Source organism: Typopeltis vanoorti, chromosome 13, assembly GCF_054136105.1.
Source record: "Typopeltis vanoorti isolate ZY-2024b chromosome 13, IOZ_Tvanoo_1.0, whole genome shotgun sequence".
In the NCBI taxonomy this organism is placed as follows: Eukaryota; Metazoa; Arthropoda; class Arachnida; order Uropygi; family Thelyphonidae; genus Typopeltis; species Typopeltis vanoorti.
The window spans coordinates 91402401-91427839 of record NC_143561.1 but is presented as its reverse complement, the minus strand read 5'-3'; the positions used below and the strand labels follow the sequence as shown (position 1 = coordinate 91427839).

The window sequence follows — 25439 nt, the reverse complement described above, 5'->3', positions numbered from 1 at the left end:
CTTGTTCAAGAAGTCAACTGTGCCTTTCTTTATTTGATCCGTAACATACCGGCGATTCATAGCTCCTTTCTTTCCCAGTGACTCGACAGAAATTTTCCCACATGGCAATGATCCATTTAGACAATGAACGACGCTTCTCTTTCAGTTCCCAACGACGAATGGTGGTGATCTCAGGTAAGGGAAAGCCTAGAGAATCTTGAGCCGAATTTCTTCTTGGACAAACTGCCTTTTATAGGTCTGAACCTCCATTGTGCAAATGCGCACATCTCTCGAAATTGGTCACGTGTTTACTTTCTGACATCATTTTTTGTGCATCTTTGGAATTCTTTGTCCATGGCAACTATAGTCACATATTGACCTCTGGACATGATGATGTCATTCTTTGCGAATCTCTGGAATTCTCCATCCATGGTAATTCTCAGAATTTTCTCACTAATCTTAGCATTATCTTACTCACTTAACATTATTTAGTAGCTTTACTTGATGATGTCAGGTGTCACATTAAATTAACAAAGGTTCAATACAATACTTTTACATAAAGGATTATTTAACAATTTTCTGATTACATTCTCCTATTAAAAAAAAAAAACATGTAAAACAGAATACAAGTTAAGAAGTCGCTTTATCTTGAGAGATTTTACAGTTCCTTATATTGAAACATGGTGAACCCAGGTCTTGCCATCAGAAGAGCAAACATGGCAGCTACATTCTTACTGAATTGTAATCATTAGATACCTGGCTTAATTTGTACTTGCAAATGATATGTGTTGTGGAAATAATTTCCACATAGATGTAATAATTTTGTACATGTTAAATGCATGTTGCCAATAAGAAGATATTGCCTAATACAGTCATCCCTTCACTTGGATCGAGGCTCCGTTCCATCTGGCAGGATGTAAGTCGATTAAATTAACAGAGTTATAAAGGTTGGGGGCTTAACCATAATAAATATACTGTCATTTTAATTTTTAAATCTTATAAAACTGTACTGTGCATTACTGCCACTTTAAAAACAGCAGAATGATCGCCCAAATCTTTCAACAATCGCATCTTCATTACCTTCCCTATGTGAGGGACCAGGCTCTGGCTCTTCTGGTGTAACCTTTGTTTTTTGATGAAAATGTGCTTTATTATTCCTCTTCTTTTCATTGTAAATTTGTTTATAGCAAGCAAACTTATCATGTACTTTCCTTTTTACTAATAAGTAGCATTCAACATTGGGGGTCCATGTCTTCAGCCGTTACGAGAACATTACTAACTGCAAGACTTTTTACTGTAAATTGTTAAACTACCTCTTCTTGTTTCTCATAATGAGCCTTAAACACTGCAAGAACTCCTGATCCATTGGGATGTCTGGAGTATTTTCTAGAATTAATAAAATTTTAAATTCTACATTTTCTCTCGCACAATAGCTTTCCATTTCACTTCCATACATAACAGTTGATTCAGGCATCCTCAAATTTTGGAGTCATCCACGACTTCTTATTGCTCTGATAATGAACTGGAAGAGTATGCTTCCTAATCTATTTAAAGACTCGTTGATTCTCACTGTGCCATATCACAGATGGTTTCAGTTTATATCCAGCCCCATTATCCCTGACAGAATCGTAATATGGTCTTTAAAAGCTTTGAAACTAAGCATAGGTTTTAGCTTTTTGTGGATAAATGTCTGCTCTGGCTTTTTTTTTTTTTTTTTTTTTTTTTTTTTTTTTTTTTTTTTTTTTTTTTTTCCAAAACAAGGTCTCATCCATACTAAATATTTGCTGTGGTAAATAATTTTCCTCATTAATGATTTTATCCAATTTCTCCACAAACTCCTTGGCAGCCTTCTCATTGGCACTTGCATGCCGTATATTTTCCCATTATGCAGTGCAAACTGCTGCTTGAATCTCATGAACCACAAGCGTTGAATTCATAGTCGTAATCAGGATCCTGCTTTCTCCTTCAACATGTTGAAGAGAATTAGTGCCTTAATAGTTATAGTGCTAAGGGATATACACTTTTGGTTCAGATCCTCTATCCATGATGCAAGTAGCTTTTCCGTATCACCAATGGGAGACTATGTCATTGCTTCATCACTATCGTGGATTTGATGGAAGCAGATCCTTTCACAGCCTCTACAATTTTATCCTTATTTTTCAAATGGTCGTCACTGTAGAATTGAGACCTTCCAAAGTCATGTGTGATCACATTGACAGCTTCGTGTTGCTTTATAACTTGCAACTTCATTTCAAGATCAATTGCTTGTCTCTCTTTTGTGATTCTTCACTGGGTTTTTTTGATTGGGCATGTAGAGACCATGTTGCACAAAATATTGTGAAATATTTAACGATAAATGCACAATCTATTTCTCAAACACAAAATCAATAGAGGAACTGTTGACATGTGCCAGCTGCTGAGGGAGGTATCTACTGAATGTGTTGTAACTGTGCATCGTCATTGTTGCTAAATAGAAACCTTTTTTTACTTTATGCTTGCCTGCATCTTGTTCGAAAGTATAGCTGAAAATGTTATTTATTACCTTATGGGATCACAGACATATCTTTAAACAGTCATGGGATGACTGTATATGTAAACATTTCCTGCATTAGTGTGTGTGTGTGTGTGTGGTAAATTTTGTGCTGTTTTATATATTCTGTGCATTTTTATGTTTAATGTTATTTTTTATGCTTGAGTTTTATTTTTTTAATTTTTTACAGAGTTACCAGACCTTGAGTGATGATCCCAAAGTTCTTCTCTTTTGTAATAATTTGTCCACTTATTATCATTTATTCATGTAGATGGTATAAAATAACCAAAATATATGCCATAATTTGATTTTTCATGCTTTATCAGCCTTCATATTTTTTGGATGTTTCATGAACAAAATTATACAGTGACAGACTAAGACATTTTCCAGAAGACTGTTTCAAATTAATTCTTCTCAATTTTGGTAAATTATCATTTTAAAGTTTGTGTATTGAGTTTTTCCTTAGCAATTTTATTAGCTTCTGCTTTTATAAATATATATATATTGCCTGTATAAATATAGAAGGGGGGAAAGCCTTCTGCATTCTTTAAGTAACTTTTTTTCTCCCTCAAGTTTAAAAATGTCTTGTAAAAAGTTTTCACTGGATAAGCTTACCCTCCCTCCCCCTTTGCCTTCCCTTGCTATGGTAGCTAGTCCTCCATAAGTGCTGTGATTATTTACATTTACCTTCATTTTTGATATCTTGTATGGCTTAGTGAAGTACAAACCTTGTTCTTAAATCTTATTTTGTATGTGCAGAGCATCTACTGTGGTTATAACATTTGAGGTATGTTACAGTTGTTAGAATGTTTAATGTTTGTAGAAATCATTTTGTTAAGTTGACCTCTACTGTAGAACTGTCCTCATCTCTTATTGTTATATAAGGAAATTAATTGGAAGTTTTTATGGCTTGATGGCTTAAAAGATATGTAAGACTTCTTTATATATCTGATGCATCCAACTTCTTGGCAGAGCATTGCTCTAATGTTTGTATTCAAATGACTAATTAAATAGCTTAATTTGAGACAAGCTGTATTTAGATGCATTTTTTCTGTCTAGCAAAGTTGTCTCCCTTTTGCAAATGGGATTCCGACTCTGACTGAAAAATGTATTTCATTTATTCATGTAACTATTGTAGTCCAAATGCAGATTTAACTATTGAACTTTAAAAAAAATTGCATTTCAAATGGCTTTAAATTTGTCACCTTTCTTGCATGTTCTTTTGGTGCAGATTAGTAATCATGTGATTTATAAAACAGCATAAAAAATTTCATTGGGTTGTGGGTGTAATAACAAACATTGTACAGAAGGAGAATTTGCATCTTTAAATTTTTTTTTTGATTATAGGTTTGTAAGTAAGTAATGAGTTTAGAAGGTTTGTCTTTAAATATAACTTAAATTGTTATTCTACTGTTACTATTTTAAAATACACTTTTGAACGAAAGGTAGGACTTTTTTTACATGTGGAATTGCATGCAAAATCTGACCAGGTTTTATTTTAAAGAGAGAGAAACAAAAAATTCTTCGTTAAAAGCAAAATCTGATTTGTATATACATTTTTCAGTCAGATTTTGAACAGCTTGTATTGCCAAATTTGACTAATGATTTTCAGTATTACATTTTTTTTCAAAATACCATCACTGTTAATCTTTAGCCTATGATTTGCTGCTTTTTTTTTTTTTAGATGCATTATTAGTGTTTATCTAATGAATGGAATGGTTTTAAGAAATTCTGCAAATTGGGGTCATTCTTTTTAAATGAAAAAAAAAGTTTTTGCTGTATGCCAAATTAATTCTCCAAGAATAGTTGCTTGAATAATAATAAAAGTAATGGCTTTTGTTCTTAAAGGATGGAAAATATCTGTTTGTTTGGTGTACATATCATGAAGTTCCGTTTAAACTGTTAACATTTCCAGACTATTTCATCTTCATGCTTTCAGACAACTCCTTGTACTTTGATTTACATATCCATATAATAAAAGCAAATATTTGCACAGTTTAGTTTGTTTTCTCATGGGCTTTTTCCTCTCCCCTTCCCCTTTTTTTGATTATAAAATATAAAAATATGAAGTGATAAACATGTTTTTAATTATTATTATTTTTTTTTTTTAAATGGGATAACTAGTCTTGTATAGACCATTCACAACTTCATGCTAAGAGGCCAACAGTTTAAAAGTTGTATTAAGGCATGTGTTAATAAATAAAAAAAAATAATAATAATAAAACAATTGTGACAGGATTTGCTTAGTCTGTCTCCTAACTTTCACTTTAATGAAATCAACTACCAAAATATGCATATTGATAATCATTAGTTGCAGTAGGGCTGACAACTCATGTAATTAAAACAAATATACTTCAGTGGTGTGAAAATGGATCTCATATAGTCATAATATTGCAGAGTGTCTGTCTCCCGCTGCTTTTACTTCTTATACAAAAATGAAAATAGGTGAAACCAGAAGAAAGACTCCTCTAGTCTTATGAAATATCTCTCGTGGCACACTTTGAAAAATATAAAAATCATTCCCTTAGAAATGATCATTAGTGCTGCATGACATTGAAGTGATTATGTATATATATTTTTTTTTAAATGCTTAGTTTTTGTTGCTGTAAGTTGGTAATATAGAAGTTCTTCATTTGCAGGCTCTTAATATGAAAAACCTACTTCCAATCTCAAAATACCTCTCAGATTTTTATCTAAAATAAGTCTTTACTTAAGTGATTTCACAGCTGCTTTTGCAGTGTTATTCAACTGCATAATAATATGGTGTGTGTGTTTTACTAGTTATGAAGTATATCCTGGTGAACAGATGTTTTTTGTGATATTGCCAGTGTGAACCTTTTTTTTTATCCTCATGTCCAGGCTGATACTCATACATCCAAAATATTTCAAAGACATAGCTTTGGGTTAAGTTTTCTTCCAGATTGGTCTTATTTTATACATCTAAATTGATGAGATCTGGCATTTCCAAAAAGTTCTAACTGCTTCATTTCTTCCATAACTTCACCTTTCACGGGATTATCAAAATAGCATTTGGCTTTGTCTGTTTTGATAATCTTCCATTCTGTTTAAATAGCATGTCGTTTTTTTTTGTTTTGTTTTGTTTTGTTTTTATATAACTTTGTAGTTTAACTTAATAAGTTGATGCCATCTTTTTCATTCAACTAATTTTCTTCAGTTCACAGTTATGATTTTGACTGGTTTTTCCAATTAAGCTTTCCAAATTACTTTCTCTACTAAGTTGGATTTGATCAACTCTTGCTTTTATCTTCTAAACTGCTAAATGCATTAACCAACTGATATCTTGGTCTTGTTTTGATGTCAAGTTCTTTTATTTTAATATCTTAGCATTTAATATGGTTTTCTGCTATTGTTGCAATCTGTTTGTTCTCATTCTTTCAAAATTCTATAATCTAGTTTCCAGTCTTTGAAAACCGTCTCATATATTTATTTTCAAATTTTTTATTATTATTAAGAGAGCCTTCCAGGAAGTAGGGGACTCATCGAGGGAGGCTACATGCACCAACTATCATACTTATTCTTGAATTCATTCACACTGTTTGCACTCACAACTTCCAATCATGCTCCACCCTATGAGAAAAAAATCTAGCCCTCAACCCCTTCTTAGCGGCATTCCTTCTCAGCTTCCAAGGATGTCCTTTTCCCGCCCTCCATAAATTGAAAAATCCTGTATGACCCCTTTCAAAAGCTTGTAAGTCTCAATCATATATCATCCCTCTTTCTCCTGTTTGCTAGTGTCTGCAATCTACAAATTTTATCTGTCTTCATAATCAACATTCCACAATCCTTATATCATTTTGAACACTCCTTTGCACTCACTCTCTCTCCACTATATCAAAATCACAACGGAAACCAGGAGACCTGGTTTCCGTTGTGATGGCAAAATGACATCATTATCTTTACATATGAACATTCGTTTCAGCATTACAATTATCTTTTGGCGGGTATTTGCAATCTTTGCTACATGATCCCTAAACTTCAACTTCCTGTCTACTAACACTCCTAGATCCTTAGTCTCATCATTTTCTTCTAGCATAATCATGCCAAAGTGACTGACTACATTTATTGACACTGAACTGACATCCATTTTCCCATGCCCACAATTCCAGCCTATTCAAATCGTCTGCATATTATCAGCATTCCTGATTATCTCTTATCTTTGCATCATCAGCAAATAGCTGTGGTCACCTGTCAAATCCTTCTCAGCAACATTAATGTACAGACTGAATAACGGTGGTCAAAGCACCGATTCTTGTGATACACTGCTGGTTACCTTAAATCATGCAGTCAGCCATCCTCTTATCCACACTAATATTCTGTAATCCAAACCCATATTCAGTTTATGCAACAGTCTACCATGCTGTATTCTGTCAAAAGCCTTAGCAAAATCCAAAAGTATCATGGTGTATCCATTCCCCTTGTCTAGTTCAATGGTAACATTGTTATAGAATGTGAGCAAGTTACAAAAACATGAGCTTCCCTTAGTAAACACATGTTGCTCATTACAAAGTAGACATTCACTGTCAATCCATTTCCGAATGCAAACCATAACCAATTTTTCCAAAATCTTCACTACAATTTTGAGATATTAATTGGTCAATAGTTGGATACGTCGGTCTTTACACTACCCTTGTGCAATGGAATTACCATACGTTCTTTCCATTCTTGCATAATCTTCCCTGTTCTGAGATTCGTATTAACCAGTGTGGTCATTGGAATAGCCAGTTCAGCTGAACACTCTTTTAGCATACATGTTGATATCTCGTCAGTCCCTATTGCTGAATTCTTATTCAGTTTGTGCAACAGTTCTAATACCTTGTCCTCATAAAATTGAGTTTCTTCATCCATTGAAGAGGTAGCAGTGAGCTCAATGTTGCATACACCAGGTTGATAGCTTTTAACAAAATGGGCACATATTAGTTGAACAATGTCTTCTACATCTGTAACGCTCATGCCATCTGCATTTAGAAGTGTTATTCTTTCATATTAATTATTTTTTTTGCAGCATATCAAGAGAATTCTTGTGGGTTGTCTTTAGCGCACAGAGCCAGTTTCTTTTCATACTTACTTTGCTTTCTGTACAAGAGTTGACTATTCTAGCCTGATGCTTATAATTTTTGTAACGGCCATCATACTTATGCACACAGTATTCCTTCTCCATCATCCTTTTCTTACAAATCTCTTGCTTAATAAGATTACATATCCATTTGACTCCTACCTATTTATGCTTTGAACTCTCAGCACACATTCAATATCACATCATTTAAGTATCGTTTAAATGCTTCCCATCCAGCAACCGATCCCATTCCACTGAACTCAATTCACTCCCCAGTTGGTCATAATTTCCTGGTTTGTAGTTAAGCACATAACATTTTCTGAATGGAACATTCATAAACTTAGTCTCTTCCCAAGTGAGTACAACATGATCTCTGTCATCAACCAGAGGAAAAATAGTTGTCTTTAACTGAAACACCCAAATCTAACACTCTTTCACCTAGATTTCCTTCTGTCAAAGTCAAAAAAAAAGCTAATATCATTTACCACAATACAGCATTTGCTCTACTTAGAAAGAATTTGTCATTCGAGATTCATTCTCAACCAAATAGACTCTCAGTGGTATGACTTATTCACAGACGTTTCTAATATCCTAGATCAGGGTTTCTCAAACTGTGTTCTGAATAGGTGTTCCGCGAGAAGGTCTGGAATTTGTCATTTTAGTTTTCTAAGCATTTTTCATGAATAAATATTTTATAGTAGAAATATTCGGAGGAGAATAATATTCATGAATATGTCAAAGCTCAGACCCAGAACGCCTAATGACATCTGTGTATCGTTAATTTTCACACATCGGAACCTTTCAACATTTGAGAAAGTTACCGCGGATTATAACAATGGTGGCATATCCTCTGTTCTCAAAACTAAAGGAAATTACATTTATGTAGCAAATGTCAGTGACCAAGCGGCATATTTTTAAACATGGAAATATTCATGAATCATTGTTTAATTTTCACACATAGAAATCTATCAACAATCGGTAAAGAGAATACTGCCGTTTATGACCGATCATAAAAATGGCCTACAAGCTGATTACAACAATGGGCAGCATGTTCACAAAACTGAACAAAATAACATCTGTGTTGCAAATGTCAGTGACCAATCAGCAAGGAAGTATAAAGAAAATTTTTACACTGAAATTGAAGATCAAAGTAGTCTGTAGCTGGTTCTCAGATCTAGTAATACTGAATACTTTCTTCGCAAGTTCATATTGCAGTGTGTAAGTGCTTGTTCTGAAACCGGAGTGCCGTGATTTTTTTTAAAGTAATAGGAATACAGATTTAAATTCTAGTATGAATAAGAGACAAGGCGCTTTGTTTAATTTTGGTGTTAAGAAATCTCTTATTGAAGGTGTTTGTGACGGAAAAGATGGGAAGTCATCCACCTCAAGCCTACAAAGATCTCCAGGATGTACAAAAGGAGGGGAAAAGTCTGCATTCACTTGTAAGTACTTGTATTATAAATATATTTGGTGATCAGAATGGGATATGTCAATGAAAATCGGCACAAATTAATTTAATGATGGTTTATTGATGCTTTAATTAAATTAATAAAAATCAGCTAAATTACTGATTATTTATTAATTAATACATTACAAAATAACCAAGGTGTTCCGTGAAAATTTCAGGATTTGTGAAGTGTTTCGTTGTAGAAAAAGTTTGAGAAACCCTGTCCTAGATGAGGAAACTTGGTAACTTTTGGACAACACTATTCACAAAAGTTATACAAAAACTTTCAATCAAAGTAAAAAGACACAAATTAAAAAATTTAGCGCACTATATGATAATCACATCAACTATAAACCTTCCCTACCAGACAACTAAGTCATTGTGAACCAATCTAATCGCATCTTAACAAAACCAGAGATTTCTATTCTCAAAAAAGGATTCAATTTCGCCTTAAAACCAACTACTGTTCCAAAAATGGACTTTATCTGCAACTTAGAGAAAGCCTTCTCATTACTTCTACACACAATAGCCAATGACCTACGATTAAAAAGCAGCTTTATCCTCTTCGCTCCCTCTAGATATTCTCACACCAACTCTAGCACTATGGAAAGAAAAGTACTACTCAAATTAAAGAACAACAAAGAAATCATTATACTGAGAGCAGACAAAGGCAACAACATTCTCATCTTAAATACTCAGGAATATGAAGAAAAGATCAATAATCTCTTATCAGACACATCTGTCTATGATGTTCTTAACACGGATCCTACTCACAAAAACGATCTTGATGCCAGTGAACTATTACGTGATATGACCAACTGGCCTGTGGATTTAATCAAAAAACTAAAATCTATGCATCCGTTAACTCCAAGACTATATAGTGTTCCCAAAATCCATGAAGGTACACCACTACATCCAATAGTATATGGTATCCATTTCCCCTACTTACAAACTTACAAATATCTAGCCAAAATGTTACAAGAACACATTCACAATGCGGATTCATATATCAAGAACTCGCAACATTTCTTGGAGAAATTAAAAAACCTGTATCTCTGAAGATAATATTATGGCTAGCCTGGATGTCACATCTCTATTCACAAATATTCCAGTTTCAGAAGTCATCAACCTCTTAGAAAACTTGTTCCCACCAAACATCACCAAGTTGTTCAAGCATTGTTTAACTTTGAATTATTTTACATGGCAAAAAACCTATACTACAACCATCTTACTGGATTACCTGGGTAGCCCTCTCTCCTTGTGCCAACCTATTCTTAGAAAATTTGGAAACTCAAATGTTATCCCAAATTACCCCTAAACCAACCCCATGGTTTAGGTATGTTGACATCTTCATCATTTGGAATCACAAAAAAAAAAAAAAAAAACTAATGGATTATCTGAACAAAATTAATTGCTTCCACAGCACTATCAAGTTCACATTGGAACTAGAAAAAGATAAACTTCCATTTGTAGATGTCCTTATTAAGAAACAAACTGAAAATAGCATCCACCTGTCGGTATATAGAAAACCTGCCAACACTGGATGCTACTTCCATTTCAACTCGTCTCACCACATATCCCAGAAACTCAGCATTATCCATATGCTTAAAAAAAAAAAAAAGTCAGGGTCTGTGGTACAGTGTACCACAGACCCTGGCGACTTACAAGAAGAATTAACGAAAATATCCAGAGATCTATTCCTAAATGGCTACCCTACAAGACTCATCAACAAGATTCTCTTTAATGACATACCACAAAGACAACGAGGTGAAACCCAATACATCAGCTCTATAACAATTCCATTTGTTAGTACCATATCCAAAAAATTAGCTCTTCTTTTAAAACCATATAATATCAGAGTAACCTTCAAACCTATTGAGACCATTCAAAAGTTTATAAGATCCCCGAAAGATAGCCATCCTTTCTATAAATACTCTGGAATTTACAGCATATCCTGTTCATGCGGCATCAATTACATCAGGCAGACCATCTAGAACAAGACAGAAAGAAGACATAGGCTATGTAAGGATATATCAGGCCTTTCTTCCCACTTCGCCTCTACCAACCATAATATTGAATGGGATATGGGTCATATGCCCTACATAGAAGAGAACTACCATTTGTCGGTTAGTTTCCTAGTTTCTGTTACTTTCCATTGCTTACCTGTATCCATGAAAATGCTGACAGATATTAGTCAGTGAAACATGTCGGATATTAAACAATTATTTACTTGACTAACATACTGAATTAAGTCTTTAATTTATATTTTATAATACAGGTAGGTTCCCCCTTTACGAATTAATTGACTCCTGTTCTCAAAGTGGGGGTTTATTTACCTTAGAAATGATGCTATAAGCGAGAATTACGTTCGTCATCATCATTATTCAGACCCAATGACCCTCGAGTACCCAAATAACATAAGGGTAGTAAAATAAGAGGAGTTGGCTGGTAAGGTCTTATAGGAAAGATTAAAGTGGGTGGATCTTCTCAAAGAAGAGGGTAGATCCAGCTAGGCGACCATGGGAGTGCCACTTCCCTTACAATCAAGATGATTGGGCCTGTTTGTCTACGAGTCCTTCAGTATATTCGGACAATTCCCCCCATATATATATGTTACCGCTAAAGTGCAGAAATCAGTTATTCTACAGATTATCTATATAATTATTGTGCAGATTAACTAGGGTGATCCGTTAAAGTGCCGAAAATTGTTTCATTTCTCAGATTATCTAGATAATCTGCACATTACCTACTAGGCACTCGTTAAAGTGAAAATAAGATCTTTGCTGGAACAACAGCAACGTTTCTGTACGCTTAAATTAATAAATTAACATAATGTTATTTATTTTTCGATATCTAAAGAATCAAGTTAATACAATCAACAAATTAGTTGATAGAATCAATCAATTCAAAAACTATAATACAAAGAATCAAACGGTTTAAAATATTATTACAATTAAGGAAATGAATGTGCAAAACATGACACTGGCGAAATTAAAAGTTGAGGGAGAGTAGGGAAAGGATATGAGAGAAACAAACTTTTGAACTTTAACGATAGGGAAGCCGTTAATGTGCATATTACCTAGGTAAAATGCGGAAAACCCTTGATTCCGCACCTTAACGGAGCAAATCAATTAATCTGCAGATTAGCTAGGAAATATGCACATTAACGGCTTTCGAGCTTTAGCGGTAACATATAAAATTCAATAATTCGAAAAGTATAGAGAATAGCACGATGCGGTTTTCACAGAAAGACACGGGATTTTTTTTTTTAATAACGAAATATTTTATTGTCAGAATAATTACATTCGTCACCAACAGGTGGCGCTGTAGGAGCTGATACCTGTCGCTATTTAAACCGTGAGGTACGTAAATTTCAGACGTAGTGAATACTGAAGTTAAACTTTCAGCATATTTAACGTTTATTAGTGAAGTTAAACGTTCTGCCAAGGTGAGGCATGTTATCGTTACGAGATAAAGCACTTTTAGTTAAGCTGTATTATCAGAACTCCGAATGTGCAAGTGCGGCTTTGCGCACCTATCGTTCGATGCGGGGTATTAGAAGTGGAAAGGGACCGATGTCTTGTTCCTCACTGATAGCTATGATGAAAAGGTTTGAGGACACTGGCAATTTGGAAGCGCGTACAAGAAACGGGAGACCCAAAAAACTATTGCAGTTGCGCACAAGACATACACAATCGGCAGCTTCCGCACATTGGGAATGCAGTGCGCGTGAAATTTCAAGACGAGCTGAAGCGCCACCTGTCGGTGGAAAATGTGGCTTCTGGTAATAAAATTTTTCGTTATTAAAAAAAAATCTCATGTCTTTCAGTGAAAACCACATCGTTCTACTGTCTATACTTTTCGAATTATTAAATTTTTACTTTTTCTGTTACGTTTGGATCACCCGGTATATATATATATATATATATATATATATATATTGTTAAAGATACCAAACTATTTTAAACCTGGTTTTACTCCATTTTCCAAGTAAGCAAATAGACAAGTCTAGCTGACCCTGCACGTAGTGCAAGACCAAGGCAACTCAAAAAGTAGAATAAGCTCTGATCACTAATCTTAATATTTACTCTTAATGCAAAGCACATCTCCTGGAGGAAATGTATGATGCTTTGTATTAAAGGCAAGGGGACCACTACACAGATCATTATTGAGGTCTCATCAGTGGAAGCCAGGCTAGAAATACCAAGATTTAAAATACTTGGTATCTTTAACATTTATTATACCCAAGGTACTCTTGAGATTTTTATTTAATAAGGTTAAAACACCTTATGGTAACTTGCTCTGGTAAAATATAAGCTCTGTATTACTAAAATCTTGGTATTTCTAGCCTGGCTCCCACTGATGCGACCTCAATAATGATCTGTGTAGTGGTCCCCCTTGCCTTTAATACAAAGCATCATACATCTCCTCCAGAAGATGTGCTTTGCATTAAGGGTAAATATTAATATTAGTGACCAGAGCTTATTCTACTTTTACCATGAGTTGCCTTGGTCTTGCACTACGTGCAGGGTCAGCTAGACTTGCAACACTTGCAGGCGCAAACTTGACTTGTTTTTCTGTTTGCTTACTTGGAAAATGGAGTAAAACCAGGTTTAAAATAGCTTGGTATCTTTAACATTTATTATACCCAAGGTAAAATACTTTCTACATATATATACAGACACACACACACATGTATGATGGGCTTCCCTATTCGCCACCCTGGGGACGCGCACTCTAGAGGTTGCAGGGGCCCCCGAAAGTAGGAATATATAAAATAAGAAAACGAAGTGATGCATAAGCCCAGAGGTGTTGCCGCCCCTCTCAATACACACCAAAAATATTACAGAAGTCAAAATGATGTATAGGTAAATAATTAAAACACTGTTTATTTTTGAAGTAAAACTTTAATTTCAACATTCTAAAATGTTATTTTTGTTACTTTTCTGTTAGCAATATTGGCGAAGTCTATTTCATGTAGGTGATTTAGGTAATTACCTAATTCTTAATCAATTTTATTTAGAAAAAACTCCTCACAACTAGCAACACTTACAGTACTTGTGAGGTAAACTTGCAGTAGTATTACAATATTTGGAACTCAGTTCTCGAGACTATTTTAGAATTAACTACAAAAGTTCAAAAAGGTTCAAAGTGCCGCCTGGTGGGGGACCTCCCCCCCCCCAGCTACGCCACTGCATAAGCCTCTCTTCATCGGTCAAGCCGCCTTATCTGCCGTATTACTAGGATAGTATATAGTATAGTATCTTATTAATTCATTTTAAGCTTCATGGATTTTCTGATCTGTGCACAAATAAGGGTTTTACCTTACAATTGCCAGCAGTGATGCGATCTTTTGATGCTTTAAAATCTGGCATTGATCTCTCTTTTTTTTTTTGCAATGTAAGTTCTTGCAGGCATCGGTTTCCAAAAAAGGCCCGTCTCATCAGCGTTAAACTGCGATGGCGAGTAATTTCCTTCTTTAATTATTTCTTCTAATTTGCATAAGATTTTGCAGCTTCACCTTGTTCTTTAATGTTATGTCAACCAGTTCGCTTTTTATATAGCGGTCAAACCACTAACAGCAAAAGTCTCTCTGCAGTCGTCTCCTTTTTGGTCTTTCAACATTTTAGAAATTACTAATGCTTTAGTACAAATCGTTACTTAGGTAATAGGCATGTTTAATCGTTAAGTTTGTTCGCTTACCCAAGCAGTTAACAGTTTTTCCATATGAGGAAATTATACTGTCCGTTTCTTTATTACGCAACCATATATAGATTGCGCATTTTTTAATTATTTCGAATATTTTTCTCTATCCTTTAAAGTCATGGAAACTGTAGAAGCGGCAAGAGAAAATTTCTCAGAAAGGGCTTTAACAGTGCTATCTGCTTGATGGCTGGTAATTTCGTATATTTTCTCTAATTGCTTTTCTTTGTTTCTTTTCCTCATTTTCAGGTTTTGCACTGTTGCTTCTTTTTGACATTGTTGGAAAAGTGAAAGGGTTATAGTTAGAAAGAAGACAAAAAAAAAATCAGGTGTAATTGAAAACCACGAATAATACACTCGCATCGCCAAAGCTCGTTCTAACTGGTCATTATATACTGCGTGATTCCCCATACACGCCTAATCGCCTTCGCCGCGCACAATTTAAAATAAAAATTCCGATCCGAAAAATTCGTAAAGTGAGAACTACCTGTATAAATGGAACATTTCACAGTAATAAATTTATAGCCTATAACATGAGCTTGCAAGTCAACAGTTGGAATTGTAAGATGGACAAAAAAATAAATGGTCTGGTTTGAAATAAATGGTCTGGTTTGATATAAAACCAGGTGTAAGGCAACGGTGCCCACTTTCCCCACTGCTCGATGAGTCTTTGGACTCCCTGGAGGTGCGACATAATAATAATAACGTTAAATCAAAATTTAGAAGTCATACAAAAGTTGGATTCAGAAGACAAAATAAAAAAAATTGTGATATGTGATGTAGGTGAAAACACCAATCCCCGAAAACATAAATTGGCACGTGAAACTTCAGTTGCATTGTTGAAGTGGTACGCACAACAACGTTCCTGTGGAGTTCCAGTTCAGGCAGTTGAATGGAAATCTGCAGCAATTAAATTAGCAAATCAAACGAACATACCATTCAAAGCAAGCGATAGATGATTTTGGCGCTTTCGCAAAAGGCACAGAATTATGAACAAATGAATTTACGGTGAAGCTTCAAGTGCTCCAACAGAAGAGATGGAACCATTTAGGCAAAAATGAATAGAACGTACAAATAACGAAATGCTATTACAGTCTTAGATTTATGATGCTGACGAAACTGGTTTGTTCTGGCTTTCTGTGCCAAAAAAACGCATAAGCACCAAAAAATGAAAAATTGACACCTGGAAGAAAAATCAGCAAGGATAGGATCTCGACGCTGCTTTGCGCTAATGCCGATGGATTGCATAAGCTGACACCTGTAATTGTTGGCAAATCTCGGAAACCTACAGTTTTAAAAAATATAATGAATCATCTGCCCGTTTCGTATTATAACTCTAAAAAGACATGGTTCAACTCGAACATTTTTCAAGACTGACTTTTTAAAGAATTTATATCTGCAGTCAGGAAATTTCAAGTCGAAGAGCTTGGAATACCGCCGGAAGATGTGAAATGTTTATTGTTTTTAGACAACGCTCCTGCTCATCCATCCCAAAATATTTTATGTTCAGGAGATGGAAAATTTAGATGTATGTTTTTGCCAAAAAAACACATCTACCAAACGAATATACCGCAGAAAGTTTTTAGATGACGTAATGGTTGCATTTCAGGATGAAGATAATGAAGCTACAAGAGGTGTGCGTACCTTACAAAACTTAAAAAAGTTAGTTTAAAATCTGCGATTTTTAATTTTGCGGCAGCATGGAAAGAAGTGAAAGTTCAAACATTTGAAGAATGGTTGGAAGAATTTGCTTGACGACGAAGATGCAGACAGACTTGGATTTAGAAAGGCTAGAGGTTAGTGATTACTGCAGGACAATACAGAATACTGGTGGGGAAAATGTAACTGATGAAGATAATTCTGGATATCATATTATGACCGAATGCGCTAATGCCAATATCATGAGGATGGGAGTGAAGATAATGAGGAAGAAGAAACAACACGCCCAAATGTTAAATTGTCATTGATTAGATCACATATCGACGATCTAATAACATTTATTGACAATTCATCAGATAACGAAATTCAGCTTTATTACACACATTTTCGTAATTTTAGGGAGTTAATTATTAAAAAAAAAAAAAAAAAAACCTTGATAGTTTTTTCAAAGCAGGATTAGCTAATCCAGGAGTCGCCAAACTTCTTTGACCGTCGACCCCTTCAAGAGTTTCTTGACTTTTTATTGACCCCCTCTATTTTACTATTACGTAATTATAATAGGACAAGCAAAAAAGACGCTTATTGTGAGTTTTTAGATTGTTTATTTTATAGTTACAGTGTTTATTGTATGCATAATATAGTATATATTATTATATTGGCTTAAGGTAAAGGGATACGTTTTTGACGTCCTTCTTAACATTACATATTTGATAGGAGGGATAAATAATATGTAAAATATAAAATTTAATTTAGATAACAAAATAGCAATAATACAATCTTCCTTATATATATGAAAATAAGACATAAATAAAAGAGTCAATGGGCTTCACTTCGGCGATGTAACATTATTTAAATGAAGGGGATATTAAATCCCAGATTCGGCATGAAACTCTTTGATTCCGATCTTTGAGTTTCTTATTCGGCTTTGAAATAATGTGGGATTTAATATCCCCCTTCATTTAAATAATGAAAATAAGACTTTTATTAACTTAGTATACAATTTACTAACGTGTCAATGTGAAGGGTGTGCTTCGTGACTCTTGACAAGATTAGAAATGTTGAGTTTAAAATTAGTAAGTTTCAGCCTTAAATCGCCACGGAATTCTATATCTAGCTTATTTCTTTGTTTTGTTAAAATGGAATTAACATAACTGAAACCAAAATCGTGGGAATAGTTACGGAGTAACTATTCCCACGATTCACTCTTAATTGCGTTGTCATTCAGGATGGAGATAATCCAAGTTAACCGAATTAAATATTACCCATACAATGATGTCTTATATTTTTCTATCTACCCCTGAGCCTGAATCGACCCCTGGGGGTGTCGATATCGACCACTGAGCTAAACCAAGTGCCTCAACATCGAAGATTAACTCGCCAGAATGGAAGTGTGGATTATATCATCATCCGAAGACGAATAAATAAATAGGAAAAATATTTTGTTTTTATAAAATTTAAATTTTGTTTTGTTTATTTAAATATAATTAGAGCTTATTTTCGGAAAAACGTTTATTTATTTCGATATAGATCGCAGACTTGTTTTTTAGAGTTTCAAACCCACAGTGAGGTTATAAGCAATAATACATATAGAAAACTTCATAAATACAGTACTTAATTTTAATTATATAAAAGTTTCTACATAAGTAAAAACATGTAAATTAGCTAATTTGTCAATTTTTTAACACTCATTCGGAAAATCTACTCTATTATATATATATAATGGACTTTCGGATTTAACGGACACTCCCTCGAATTAGTCCGTTATATCGACGTTTTACTGTATGTATTTAGGCACACTTTTTAGTGAATATGCAAATTAATCTTTGAATAAATAGAATAACATCCTCTGTAGTTGAACTAGTCTATGACGCTCTTTGATTGGAAAGACCTGGTTCGAATCTTGTCTAGGACGCGAAGTATACCTTTAAAAAGGACTTTTCAATTTAAGGTGAGTTACCCGGTCTCATACAGGAATGGTTTTCCTCCTGGAAACTCTGTTCGCCTGTTTTTCTTCCAGCAAAACAGGCAAACTGTCCAACGAACACGTGAATTAAACTATGCAGATAGGATTTACTGCCATATCAGAAAATTAATGAGATTTCAAAGAAGCATAGTTATTTGGCCTTGACAGACCATTGAACCTAACATGTCGTGGGAAATGGGACAATAGAAAAAGCAACGTATGGCGAGGCCATAGATGAATAAATTTTTATACAGTAAGAGAGAAATTAACCGAAACTCTATTAATGGTGTTTAAACTGTGTATAACTTATGGATCTGAAAGTTAGGTTAGAAATAAATCATTTGAGAGAAGACTAGAAACCATAGTTATGAAAGTTCCGGAAAAGATGGGGATGGGGAATGGTATTGATGGCAGAAACATTAAAAATGAAGATATTAAAAAGAAACTTGCTCGTTAGCATTTAAAATGGTGTGATGAGAGAGGAAATGTTAAAGAAGAGGATAATTCCAAGAAAAATACCTAGAGGAAAACAATGATCTGGGTGGATTGATACTGCTAATAGTGATTGCAAGACTGAAATATAAGATTTCAGAATATTTGGGACCTGACAAATAATCGATTAATTTAGGAAAAAAACAAGTAGACATGAAGGCTAGTACTTAAGCATTTTTATTACCGTTGTATCCTGCACATACCGAGAAATTATGATAGTATAATATTTAACCTATTTCTTTGTATATATATAATATAAAAACTGAAATTTGAATTCTTTATACCAAATTCACAGTAATCAATTGTTGAATTCGTGGTTACTGATGATTTTGAAAACTTGAGAATGAGGTACAACAGACATCTAAAAACCATCTCCTAATACATATGCAAAGTTATTTTCTGAAATATCGCGAGTTTCATCGTCAATTATTTTTCTGAGTTGCAAGATTAAAAGTCTGAATTTCAGTGAGAAAGAATCCCCGCTTATCCTAAAGAATTGCGCAAAAAATACTTCTAGAAAAAGTTGTAGTTCGGCTCAAGTCGAACTTATGACGGTATTTCTTGTGAGAATAGCATTATTGAACCACAAATGTTCCTAATACGATGGTGGTCTGAAAAGTTCTCGGCCTAAAAATGAAAAAACGAATTTATAATTTCAAAATTATTTTTATTTTTCAACATAATCTCCCTTAAGATTAATACGTTTATTCCAGCGATGCTCCAGCGCCATTATTTCGTCCCTGTAGTGGTTCTCAGTAAGATTTGCAAAAACCCTCTACAGCTGCAATCACCTCTTGGTTCGAAGAAAAACGCTGACCAGTGAGGAAGATTTTTAGCTTGGGGAAGAAATAGAGGTCAGAGGCAGCCAAATCTGGAGAATAGGGTGGATGTTCGAACAATTCATGGTGTAGATCCCTTAATTTTTCCATTGCCAAAACACCTTTGTGGGCAGGTGCATTGTCCTGATGAAAGATGATTTCTTTCTGCTGCAAACCGGGTCTTTTCTCACGAATTTTTTCTAGTCTGGTTAACTGCTTAACATACAAAGACGTCTGTGACACGTCTTTTGTTTATTGCACCAAAATTTATTTTGAATTTTGGTTTCACATATAAATACAACCGAATATAGACACTAGACAATCTTGTGCCTATTTCCTTTCAGTCGAGAAAAGTTGCCAACAGCGTGTATCGGCTATTTCGTTTGCACAAATTCATCATTATTTTTCAAATAGTGATGAATTTGATCCAGCAAATCACCCTCGCCCAAAAAAAGTGGCAGAAAAACGACCGCTTTCTGATTTTTAATTGATACGTTAAGGGGTTAAAAGGTCGTAATAATATTCTCCGGTTATTGTTTTACCCTTTTCAAGATAATAAACAAAATGGCTTTAGCATCCTAAAACACCGATGCCATAATCTTTCCTACTGATGGAACCGACTTTGACGCTGAACAACCTGCTTCTGTCCACTGTTTTGACTTCTGTTTGGATTCTGGTGTATACTGGTGAATCCAAGTCTCATCCATAGTAATAAATAAATCGACGCACAAAATCAGTTTTATTCTTGTTTAAACGCTCCAAGCACTGTTCAGAGATTTTCATGCGAGTGCGTTTTTGATCTGCTGTGAGCAAGCAAGCACCCATCTTTGCGCAAAGTTTTTTCATTTGCAGTTCTTCATGCAAAATATATCCTACACGTTCTTTTGAAATGCCTATAGTGTCAGCAATTTCACGCACTTTGACTCGCCGGTCATCCAATACCATATCGTGTAGTTGATCAATGATTTCTGGTGTTGTTACACTTTCTGGACGTCCTTCATGTGGATCATCTTCAAGGCTGGTACGGCCACGTTTAAACTCGGCAGCCCATTTCTTAATTGTCGAAAACGAAGGGGAATTGTGCCCATAAACTTTTATGCACTTCGAATGAATTTCTGTTGGTGTTAAACCTTCTTTTACAAAGAATTTTATAACCACACAATACTCAATTTTATCGATTTCAAGGAATACAGACAAAGCTTTTGCTTCAGATAGCTGTATAAAACAAATACAGTATATTTGATAGAATGACTTGCAATTTCATGTGGATGCTAATGCAGATGTACCAACTTAGAAAAAAAAATCTTGCTGATAGTGTTGCCATCTCTGGTCGAGGCCGAGAAGTTTTTCAGACCACCCTCGTATATAAACGTCTAAAAACTAAACAATTAAAAAATGATAAATAAAGGGGGAATGAGCCTGTGTAGCTCAGTGAATGTGGCGTTTGCATACCACAGCGCTTGGTCGCACAAAGGAAGACTTGGTTTCAATTCTAGTCAGCGACTAGAGGAAATTGTTCTAAGGCTTTTTTTCGACCGGTGCCCGAGTTAGTCAATCTCTGGCACGGGCAAGCGGGTTTTTCCTCTCGGAAACTCGGGTTTATCGTCCCGTAAACTCCAGAAAATCGACCGTAGAACCCACACTATTTCAGACATTAAATATATTTATTGTGTTAGGGACCACGAGATGGCGGTAAAAAAAATCTTGCTGATAGTGTTGCCATCTCTGGTCGATACTGAGAAGTTTTTCAGACCACCCTCGTATATATAAACGTCTAAAAACTAAACATTTAAAGATGATAAATAAATGGGGAATGAGCCTGTGTAGCTCAGTGGATGTGGCGTTTGCACACCACAGCGCTTAGTCGCACAAAGGAAGACTCGGTTTTAAGTCTAGTCAGCGACTAGAGGAAATTTTTCTAAGCCTTTTTTCGACTGGTTCCCGAGTTAGTCAATCTCTGGCACAGGCAAGCGGGTTATTCCTCTCGGAAACTCGGGTTTATCGTCCCGTAAACTCAAGAAAATCGACTGTAGAACCCACATTATCTCAGACATTAAATATATTGTGTTAGGGACCACGAGATGGCGGTACATGTGAGCCGTCTCTCTTCACTGTGTACTGCTTAATTGATAGCCTTGGGCTATCTATCTCTGATTGGGTACCAGTGGAGATTGAACTGCCCACTCAGTCTCCAAAAATTTGATATAAATAATGGCCTCGCCTACTCCCCGTATATGGGAATAAAAAGGCGTTGGCTGATTTTTTTTTAAGGTTATGGGTTCGACGAAGTCAACAGCACAGCTTTTAACGAATAAAAGAAGTAAGAACTATACAACAATATTTATTAAAGCGGTAGCTTGCTTGGAAGTATCAGGCGATGGTTATGTTTCTGCCAAATTTGTAAGAGATCATTTCGTCCCTGTTGTTGGCAAGATAGTTAATCACAGTGACAACCGTTGTTCACTAATGACAACGATGTGAACAATGGCAATGGAGAGTGGCAACGTTCTTTGAAACTATTAGAGAAAGAATTCATAAGTAGCTGCAGTAAGTGGTGAACCTAATTTATAATATTTAAATGAGACTATAGTCCTGTGGAAATGGCTTCTGTAATGCTAGGTACTCGTTCAAAGACCGTTATAGGTTCGACGATTAGAAGAACCCTTCTTGAACTTTCTTCAGTTCTCAATTTGGTCGACTCTGGCGCAGGATGGTAAGATTTATCTTTCGGAAACAGATTTTTAATCTCGAAATGTTATACAAAAAATGATCATTTTTTTATTACATTTCGAGATTAAAAATGAGATGGCGGCTGTTGTCAGAAATACTCTCTCTCCCCGCAACAAATCTTGATCCATTGAAGGTTTGGAACCTGGCTGTCCAGATTGTCTTCATAGAACTTGAGGGAGGGTGAAGTATCTCCCCCTCAGAAATCCTGACATCTTTTATTTCCCCAAAGGGAGCAGACAAAAGATGTCAGGATTTGCGTTTCATATTTTTAATAGCCTTCATACGGTTTATATTTTATGTATGGCTTAACAGAACAAAATCGTCATAAATCTCCTTATAAATATTATTATTATTATATTATAAGCAAGACCAGCGAATAGTATTTTTCTTGCGATTAATGTTCAGCGCCTTTCCAAAAATGTTTTTTTTTGAATAAAGTGTGAACAAGATAATAAAACGAACAGGAAATGAAAAACAAATGAAACCACTTTACAGTATAATGTTATCTACAGATTAGTCCTGCTTATACATACAAATTTTTTCAAGTTATATAAATTTTCAAAATAATATAAAGTTAAGAGATTTATTTAAATATTCTTTACATCAATAAATTTTGAAGATTCAACGAAAATAGATAAAAGAATTTTACAAGAATGTTTCGCATTGGACTCGAGAGTTCGCCAATTATTTTGTGTCGCTGATGCCGCCTAACAGCCTCGAATATCGAGAAGAATAAGTTACCATTAGTATGCCGATTTTAGGGCAGGATCACATGCATCCAATCCGATTAAAATTAGGATACGGCTCTTACACGGAACTCAACAATTAATCATAAGTTGATTTATGATACATCAAAAAACGAAGAACTATTTTGGGTATATTTTCGTAAATTTTAATCAAAAATTAGTGATATAATCTGGTCCAGGATACAATTTCAGAATTTATTTCTTCGTTTCCGGGAAGATCTGTACATTCTTAATTACATGTACCATTCGTTATTCGTTTAAACTCTTATCTCTCGTATTTTTGAGATCTTTTAGGTGCCTTTTCTTCTGCAGGGCCTGTCTCATATTTTTTGACATCTTTTATGAGTGGAGGATCATGTGGCCCGACTAATCTTGTTTCCTGTTGCACTATGTGGACGGCCTTATACGTGTGTGTGTGTCATTCACCTGGGGAAGTGTCACCAGGATGCACTGTGGGACAAAAACAAGCCAGCATAATGCTTTGTGCAATGTTCTGGTGGAAAACCCTGGGTCCAGTTATTCATATGCAAAAAACTAGTGTCTGCCACCTACCTAAACATCATTTCAATGCAGAACAAGTACATCCATTTAAGGCAATGGTATTTCCTTCTGGTTGTGCCTTCTTCCAGCAGGATAATGTGCCATGCCTGGAATGGTTCGTAGAACATGAGAAGACTTCCAGGTATCTCCTGCCCTCCAAATTCCCCAGACATTTTCAGTGTATATTGGCTGGTAAGAGTAGTTGTGCAGTAGACAGTATAGCATTCCTAGAGAAGACAAGCACATCCAGAAACTTTTCAATAGTGAAAATTTAAATAAATGAAGGGAAACCAGGCCTTTCTAATCGTTTCCTAAGCACATTCCAGGGATTTTAAAAAAAAAAAAAATAGCTAACCCTTACTAAAACTTGTTACAAATGCAAATTAAAAGAAACATGTGGGATCCTAATCTATCCTACCACCCTAATTAACAGTAATGATGGCCTGAAAATAACTTGGGGTTTTCAAGACAAATAGTATTTATATCACTAGTCAAACCAGGTCACAAATAAAATGAAGTCTTTATGGCTTCAACAATTCCATTAAACTAGTGGACAATAACTGATGTTTTCAAGCACCCAAATCCCCCAAGTTATAAACCTATAGCAAGTGCAGGATTGGCTAAGGTATAAATCTAAAATCCCCACTACAGAGAATGGAAATTAAGCCACTTCACACACTCAATATGCAGGGTGGTCTCATACCAGACCACATTTACAAACATCTATGCCAACAGGATTTGACATATAAGTAGGACAACAGGAACACTATCCCCTAGATCAAACAGACATTTCCCCTTCCCCAGCAGACAGGATAGCAGGACCAGTAGTTAACCAAACTAGTATTAGTAATGCTTCTGTATATATTCATATATGTTGTATTTATACATATTGCAGATTATTTTAATCAGTTTGATTTAGGTTAATATCATTGCCCTCTAAAGCAGTAGCATGAAACTAATGAATACCAATCACAGTAACAAAGGATGCTGTCAGTCTCCCTGTTCTCAGATCTTACATTTCAGATTATGTAGTGTTACTAACTGCATTCAACACAAACCTTGGTAGTCTAAATTCGTTCAGAACCAATATGCTGTACTTAAAACCCACTTTGCTAAACTTTTCCTCTTATTCAAGTGACTTACCACATTAGATTATCTCTACTTACATTTAATAATGTAAAATTCTTAACATTTTTAATGCTTTTGCCATATAACCAAAATCCTAGATAAAATTCTTAATAGCATATGGGTTTGAAGATGGTTGTATATTATTAGTTGAAAATCTCCCCATATGAGCAATCAGTGATCTCTAACCTAAAAATGAAAAATGGTTTGAAAACAAGAGATCAAGTTCATAAATATCAACATAATTTCTTAACCTGCTTAAAATTAGTACTCAGTGTAATTTTGTACTTGCATACCATATATGGTCATAACTTGCATTTTTCTACAATTAAAGTGGAAGCTGTATCTGAAAAAACAGTGCATGCACATTGCTTCTTCATTTTCAGATTTAGAGGGGAAGAATTCTTCAATGAGTTTTCCTCACATGTTATATTGGTTACCACAGAACCATCAAGTAGTAAACCTACAATGCAGGTGAGCATTTTTAATCAACTTAAAAACTGGGGAAATAAAAACAATTTATTTTACTTGTATGTTTAAAATGTTTTTGAAAACAAGATGTTATTCATTCAAGAAATGTTGATGCTGAACATCAATTTGTAGTTTTTATCACTTGAATTATTTTTTAATTCT

General features: G+C 34.8%; 1 protein-coding gene across 1 annotated transcript in view; it reads left to right on the top strand.

Moving 5' to 3' along the window:
* LOC150100363 (prostaglandin E synthase 3-like) overlaps positions 1-4504 on the top strand; it is a 114475-nt gene extending 109971 nt beyond the window's left edge. Inside the window, exon 8 of the mRNA XM_090402875.1 lies at positions 2700-4504. Within this exon, the coding sequence (XP_090259001.1) occupies positions 2700-2719 (20 nt within the window). The 3' untranslated portion in view covers positions 2720-4504. The remainder of the gene's footprint in view (positions 1-2699) is intronic.
* The last annotated feature ends 20935 nt before the right edge of the window (positions 4505-25439 follow it).